Source organism: Trypanosoma cruzi, genomic scaffold, assembly GCF_000209065.1.
Source record: "Trypanosoma cruzi strain CL Brener 1047053516801 genomic scaffold, whole genome shotgun sequence".
NCBI lineage: Eukaryota > Euglenozoa > Kinetoplastea > Trypanosomatida > Trypanosomatidae > Trypanosoma > Trypanosoma cruzi.
In genome coordinates, this window is record NW_001849551.1 from 152,724 (window position 1) to 160,906 (window position 8,183).

Consider the following 8,183-nt stretch of genomic DNA (forward strand, 5'->3'; position numbering starts at 1 on the left):
GGACACAGACACCGCGGAGTCGCGGAGATTCACCGTGGGGTTCAGAAAGAGAAAAGCTGCCGATGGGGATTCACGGCAGAGGTTGCCGCTCAGCTGCAGCCAGGAGTTGTAGTAGATGTAGGAAGAGTAGCTTGAAAAAAATACAGCCGAGCTTCTCTGCATGTCGTTGCCCTGAAACACAACCGCTGACTGGGACTCCACACGCAACGCCAAAATTACTAACAAAAAGTACTTCACCGGCCTCGTCACAACGTTGCCTCGGATCACCACAGCAGAGTTGTTCAGCACCTTCAGCGATGAAAATTGGCCAGACCCTTCAATATTTATCAGCGTACTGTCACCGCCGCCCATATGAAACGTGTTGCCCAGCACCGCAAGCACGGAGTGCCACGACACCCTCAGCGCAGATCCAACAAATTTTACGACACTTGACGATGTCGTCACGCTCTGAAACACATTGCCACTCAGCACCACCGCGGAGTCGTTGCTGATCGCCAGTCCATTCATCACAACACACGACGGCCTCCTAAGGTCCAAACCCAACCAATGGAACAGCCTCGTGACCGTAAAACTGCTCCCGCTGATCGTGATGTTTGTGTGCGGTGGAAACACACCCTCCGGACTGAGCAGCGCGTCAATAAATCTGTTGCCGGTGACGACGATGTTCAGCGACCCCACAGCGGCGTACGCGTTGCCCAACAGCAACAGCACGGCGCCGCCCCTCCACGTGCAGCCATCGAACGTGACTTTCACCACGTCGCCCGTCATCCCCCCAATCAGCACCGTCATGCTCATGCCGCCCCCGTTGAACGTCACGTTGCGGTAGCACAGCCACGACAGCCCGCCGCCCACTGCCTGCGTAACCTCGGGGTACACCATGTCGCTGATGCACTCACCAACCGGCGGTGGCGGCGGTGGCGGCGGCGATGACGGTGGTGGCGGTGGCGGCGGGCCAGCAGGCACGGGCGCTGGGACGCACACATCGCCGTGCCCTCCAGCAGCGCACTGGCACCTGCAGTCAATGACCGCCGTCGTCAGCGGAGCAAAGCAGTCGCCCTCCTTCGTGCACTCACCGCACGCGGTAACCGTCGTCACGTTGGTGATGCCGCTCAGCTCCAGTTCAGCCGCCGTCGACGCCTCCCGTCCCGCGACCGTCAGGCACCCAGCAACGAACCGGTAGCCGGCGTCAGCCCGAGATAAAAGGGACACCGACAACCCCGTCGAGCCCATCTTGCAGCCTGTCAGCGTCACCACACTGCTGCCGTCAATCCTCACAAAAGCGGAGCTACTGTCGTAGAACATCGCACCCACCTCCACGTCGTTGTCGCGCCAATCCAACCAGCTTGACCGCTGAACAGTCCAAATGTCATCGTTAAAGATGGCGTAGCGCACGGAGCCGCTGTTCCCCACCACGCGCACCACGCTGTGATCCGACACGTTGAATCTGTTGTGTTGATACAGCAGGCTTACCCCGGAGAACACTGTATTGTTGAGAAGCGCAAAAACGGAGTGATTGCGGACACTGAGCCCGTACAAGTAGAACATATGTGTGTATCCCTCAAAGCTGCAGTACCGCGCGTACAGCGAGCTGCCACCCACCAGCGTCAGCGTCCCGGTCGAGTAAAAACCAAGCGCATCACGCTTCATTGCATGCGCCCTGACGTTGCTGACCAACAGCGAGGACGCACTCAACACGGCGTCCTTCAGCAACAATACGCTCAACGTGTTCATCCTAGTGTCCGGCAGTTCGGACGAGGAGAACTGCGCCGCGTCAACCTCCGTGACGGCGATGTCGCAGTGCTGCGGGAGGGCACGTATAAAAGCAACGGTGGAGGAACGCATCACCGTCCGGCTCACGCGGATCAGGACGCCAGATGACTCAACCGCCGCCGCACCCCCAACAAACTGCAGCGCGGCACCACTACGAAATGTGCACCCAGTGAGCGTGATGTTGATGGGAAGATGCAGCGGCATGCTGTTGAGGGAGAACGTCAGCACGGCACCCACGCCGCTGAATGTCACACCCACGTAGCAGTGGTGCGTCTTCCACATGTTCAGCGCGAGGTCCGTCAGCGTCTGGTCCACCACGCAGCTCGTGTCGCCGTCAACGGCTCTCTCCGCTGCGGGCGGCACAACAGTGTCGGGCACCTCGAAGGGAAGACACGACGCGCCATGCCATCCGTCCTTGCAGCTGCACGAGCACGAGCCGCGGTCCACCAACTCCGTCCCGGGCATGTAGCACGCCGCGTCGTCGTTGCATGTGCCGCACCTGAACACCTCCACCACCTCCGGAAACACACCGTCGTACGACACCTCCTCATCGCCCTGCAGGTTGCACCCAACCACAAACCTTGCGGGTAGCTCAACAATCGTGTCTGGCGGAGAAAGATCAGCGAAGGGATAACTATTGTCTACCTGACGGTTGTGTGCAAGCGCCACGGTGGTGCCGCTGCCCGACAGCTGAATTTTGTACTGGGGATAAGGAATAGTTAATACTGAGGCTTCACCCACGCTGTTGCCCTCCACACGCCACTGCGCACCTCCCTCGAGGGTCACCGAGCCAGACAAATGCAACAGCGCGGAATCAAAAACTTCACTCCCGCCAAAGGTGCAGTCCGCCACTCGCAGCAGCCCCGCGGAGCTCACGGTAGTATCCCAAAAAAAAATAACGCCATTGACCGAGCTCATCGTGTTGTTCTCCACGTCAAAGTAGCCGCCGTTCTTCACATCAACACCATTAACGCAAACAGATGATTCCACACCGTCATCGTCCTTCGTTGTGCTCAGCGTATTTCCCTTCACAATGATCCCGCCACCATCAACAACAACACCATTGATGAAATAGACTGCGTACCTATTCGCCTCGATGTAGTTGTCGAGTAGCAGCAGCGCCATATTCGCACTGAGAGTAAACTTCACAAAGGAAATGGCGTGGCTCGACGTCGTCACAAGCGTACTGCCCACCACCAGTATCTGGGAGCTCGCGCCAAAATCACCTCTAAAATCCAATGCACCAAAATCCAGTATCGAGGAAGTCACGCTCACGTGTACGCGCACACCACTCCCCCTGATCAACAGGCCCATGAGGACGCACTGCAGCAGCGTGATGTTGAGTGTCTGCTGTGGCGCGTCAAAATACGACAGGTCAAGCACAATCGCGGCGGTGAAGGTCACGTTGACAAAGCACAGACCACGCACACCGGGATCAGGATAGTCCACGGAGCTGATGCTGCCACCGTGCACGCAGCGGACCTCCGTGTCCTTCGCATCGGGGAGCGGGAGCGGTCCAAGGCCGTCCGGAACCGCAGCTGGCAGACACGTGTCGCCGTAGCCGCCAGCAGCGCACACGCACTCACAGCCGCTGATGCTGCTCGTCCTCGCAGCGAAGCACACGGCGTCCACCGTGCACGCACCACAGTCCAGCACCGTCACGGGTGCTCCAATATTGAGGTCGTCTTGGTAATCCGTCACAGGAGAGCCCCTTGCCTCGTTGCACATACCGTAGATGGTCGGGCGCGTGTCGGATGGTGGTGACCAGTTGTTTGTCATATTTGCGATGGTGGAGTACGAGCCATAGGTGAGGTTGTTGTCAAGTATCGACCACACACTCCGATCGCGGAACACCATGCCGTAGTGGGCAGCCACGTACACAACGTAGGCGGTGCGGAACTCGTTGTTGCGGTGCACCAGCCAGCTGCCGCCAGTCACGGTCAGCGTGGCTGCCATCAGCATGGCGAAGCCGAGACGGAAAGTGCTGGACACAATCTGCAGCACGCTGCCGCCAGCCACCGCAACGTCCTTGAACACACACGCGGCTTTGCCATATTCGGTGCTCGGTAAAATCCACGAACTGTCCTGTATGGAGAACACTGAGCCGTTACCAACACGCAGGTCCGACGCAAGGGCGTAAATCACGTGCTTCCGCGACCTAATAACGCAGTTGTCCATGTAGAAGACGCTGGACAGGTTCACGCCGAGGCTGCGCTCCACGAGGATCGCAGCGCACGAGCCCCCGCCACACACCAGCGTCGACCGCGTCATGACAAAACACGTTGACAGAAGCCGGACGCCGTCCAGGACAAGCGCGGGGACGTACCGGAAGCTCTTGTGGCCACGGGTCGTCGGCACGTACTGCGACCCGCCAACCGTCGCGCGCAGCGCTGAGTTCGCCAGCAGCACACTCGAGTGCAGCGGCATCGCGCCATGCAGCACAATCGTGCCCTCCAGCGACGTCACATTCGTCATGTTGACGAAAGCGTGCGGCATCAGGCGCGCCGTGCTCTCGCTGAGGCCGCCAATCCGCAGCTGCGCGCCGCCCGCAAGCACGCAGTGGCGCAGCGTCACGTTCAGTGCGTCAGCGAACGCGTCCATCGAGCGCAGGTCCACCGCCACAATGATCGGTCCGCTGAACAACACCGAGTCGAAGCACGCCGTCGCACGCCCGCCGCCAACCGTCACCGACTCCGTCAGCGTCACGCCACTCACGCAGTCCTGCGCACCGTCACCACTGCCACCGGCCCTCGCAGGCGGCAAGTCGAACGGCAGGCACGCGTCGCCCACGCCGCCGGCACGGCAGCTGCACACGCATTCGGAGAACGACGCCGTCAGCGCATCAAAGCACGCCAGCGCGGCCGCACAGCCGTCGCACGGCACCACGCTCACGGAGGGCAGGCCGGCCATGCGGTAGTCGCCGCTGCTCTGCAGCACCCGGCCGCCGGCACGGTTGCACTGCACCGACACGACGCCGCTCGTGATCGCCGGCCCGGAGACAAGCGTAGCGCCAGTGGCAGCGCAGCGCGCAATCGACACGGCGCCGCCGCTCAGCGTCATCCCCGACAGCAACGCCACAGACGACGCCTCGCCCACCGCCCACACGTCGTGCAGGTCCAGCCACCCGCCGCCACCGATCGTCCCACCGTCGCAGCGCACCAGCGACGACGCAACAGACCCCTCGACGCCGACGAAGCGCAGCACCGAATCAAACACCGCGAGGCGCTCTCCAAGCACAAAGCCGCCGCTGCTCACAACCGACACGTCCGTCACGGAGAACATCGAGTGGCTACGCAGACTGAGGCGCGACGAGGACGCCACATGCATCGCGGACGCGGTCAGACCGCCCGACGCCTCCAGCAACACTCCGTCAAGCACCACCGCGCTCGACAGCAGGTCCACGCCGCCGCCAACGTACACCGCCGACCCGCCCGCCTGCGACGACCTCAGTACAGTGTTGCTCACACGCAGCTGCGACTGCAACAGCGACGTCGCGTACAGCACAAGCGGCGACGCCACCGCGTCCGTCAGCCCGCTCAGCTGCGAGTAGCGCATCGGCCCCGGCGTCACAATCGTCGAGTCACGGACCGTCACGTTCGTGTGTGCCGGCAGGTTGTGCACAAACACAAGCGAGCAGTAGCTCCCGGACAGCCCGCTCACGCTCACCACCAGGCTCCGGTCACTCACCGGCTCGCCGCTGTAGCCCCGCACGTAGATCTGCGCACCGCCGTCGCACACGCAGTTCCTCAATTCGATGCGCAGCGCGCCGGGAAGCATCGCCGGCACGTCGAACACCACAGCCACGCCGTTCGTGATGGACACGCCGTCCATCAGCACCGTGTCCACGGCGCGGCCAACCGTGATGGCTCTGTCCACCGTGCCGCCCCGCAGTCGCAACACCACCGCATGCACCGCGGGCATCCACGCAGCAGCTGCTGCTAGCACCAACGCCACAAGCAGCGCCACACGCACAGCCAAAATGGCCCTGCGCCGCACACGTTGCCGGCTGCGCGGACACGCATCCACCGAAGACTGCATCCACCGACTCAGACACGTATCAGCAGGGCTGTCGCGTTGTGTCGCTCTCGCCCCGTCGACCATTCCTCCTGTCTATCAAATCCTTTCCTACAGATGGCGAATCCAGTGACACGATTCCGCCAGATCGATATCCCAGTACCACCAATCCTAATACTGCAATTAATCCTTAACACCTTGAAACGATAGTTGTGCTGGCAAAGCCAAAGTATCTCTAACTGCACGCTCAAAAAAAAAAAGAATAAAAGACAGCAGCAACAACAGTAACCAAATACAGTGACACGCAGAGGCATCCGGTCATACACAATCCCCACCACAGTACAGCCGCCGAAGCAAAGCCGCGCAGACGCAATAAAGTCAGTGACACCATTGCCCTCCCACCACCCACACAACCCCATACAACCACCGCGCGTCGTGGCGTGGATACAGACTGGCGTCGGTGGTGTGCCAGCAGTGCTGACAGGCGGCGGTGGACCAGTCCTTCGCTCTCCCCTAGCAGGACAGAGAGCAGCGGGATTGGCCAACAACACTCTCCGTGCGGCATGTGTTCTTCCCGTGTTCGCAGATGGGAGTGGTGTCCCTGTTTCGCAGGAACTTCGCAGACTGCCGTCAGCGAGGGAGGTATTGATCATCGTTCTGTGCGAGGAGCGGGCAGCGGGTGCAAGATGGCACAGAAACACATTCAGTGCGCCGCCGCGGCCAGGGGCCAAGCAAGGCAAACAGTGGCGGATGGTGAAGTCAAGCGCATACGGCGTGAAGGACCCATCCATATCACAGTCACCAGGGGACACGCAAGCACAAAGTGTGCGGACAGCACTGGGGATCGCAGCACGTGCGACGCGGACAGTGTGATGGACAAGCAAATTTTCCTGCTGCCAAGACAGAGCACAAACGCGGTCCCAACAGTACCGCAGCACGGCCGATCCCAGAGGGCAGGGACGTGGTGCCTCCATGCCTCGCGGCATCAGAGGCGTGGGATCGAGAGGGCACCAAGCTCCTTCGCACGGACCACAAGCAGCATGGAGAAGTTACGGCAGAGGGCATGATTGCGGTACTCCCGTTTGCGGAAATCTTCAGCTCGGGGCAGGCTGCCTCCCGGTGAGGCTGTGTGCGCGTCCCATGCTGCCGCTGCAACACACTCGGCCTGCTCCGCTCTGACCGTCCGGGTTCATCAGTGGCTGTCACGGCTGCCGCGCGGGATGGTGCGTCTTGCCGCTCGCACGGTGCATATCCAACCATGTGGTCACAGTGGCCAGAGGCGTTGCACACACCGAGGTGGAAGCATTCCAGTCGGCTTCACGCAGAAAAGCGACGGCATGTTTCCGTCGTGGCAGCATGCCTGCCGGTCGCGGGAGGCCGTCCTCCGTCCCCGCAGTGTGGGATGGCAGATGGTAGTCCGAGTCCATGCAAAGGGGTGGATGTCCAGTGGGAGACACGCAGTACGCGTTGCGCAGTCACGTCGGGAAACGAGACGCGGCGGCCGCTGATCCGCGCTGGCTGTGCCGGGTCGTCGAACAGCTCACACTCCATGCCGCTTGGGGTGGCGGCGAGGTTCTCTCCTGCCGTCGTTGATCGTGAGCGACCGTCCCGCAGCTCATGGTGCGAATTCTGGTGGCCCGCAAATAACCGTTGCAGGACCAAGGCGACAAATGGTGGTCGCAAACTGGGCAATGTGGGCGATTTCCAGAAGAAGGCCGCAGAGGTTCACCACGCACATGCTGGGGCTGGCCGGTGGGCACACGCGGAAGGCAGTGGTCTCCACGCAGTTGGTGCCACGAGCAGCAGGCACTCGCACAACAAAGTGTGGCGCACCAAGAGGGCCACGCCACCGGCACGCCCACTGCAGGTCTGGTGGAAGTCACCGCAGCCAATGCGCCGCGTCGCTGGGGCGCCCTGCTGCCTGCACTCCTGCAGAAAAGCGGTGTCAGTCCGGTGCTGCGCCAGTCGAGCAACAAGGGCAATCCTGAAGGGCGAAGGACTGGAAGTTCCGAGTTGCCAGACAACTACGAGGCCATCCTCATCGGGGCGGCGGCCCCTGCGGACACCACCGCAGCGGGTGATGCCGATGGAGTGACTGCAATGGAACGACGGTGCGCTTCTGTCAGTTGAGCCGCAGGCAAACCGCCTCGCCGCTACACAACCGACAGAGCATGGGACCTTCTCGAGGGGTGACGCCGCCGTGGCCCCGTCACGCTCGCAGCAATGCCCTGCCGCAATCACCCCCGCAGAGAGACAGGGAAGAGTGTGTGGATGTGTGTCGAGAGCACAGCGACTGTCATCGCCAGAGGAGGCCATCGTGGCACCGTCCGTCACGCACCAGCACACACCGAGCAACGCACGCACCCGGCAGTGCAAAAACAACAAGGAGAGAAGAATGC

The 8,183-nt window shown here is 61.6% G+C and overlaps 1 protein-coding gene across 1 annotated transcript, besides 2 other annotated features; it reads right to left on the reverse strand.

The window, feature by feature from the left end:
- Tc00.1047053508395.9 (dispersed gene family protein 1 (DGF-1), putative) lies at positions 1-5,871 on the reverse strand (the record flags this gene model as incomplete). The annotated part of the gene is made up of 1 exon (XM_800387.1): positions 1-5,871. A coding segment is annotated over one exon (5,871 nt), but the record flags the coding sequence as incomplete, so codon positions are not given.
- Positions 1-8,183: a sequence feature (areas not merged during assembly with more than two copies in the genome that could not be assigned to a particular haplotype).
- Positions 901-951: a microsatellite.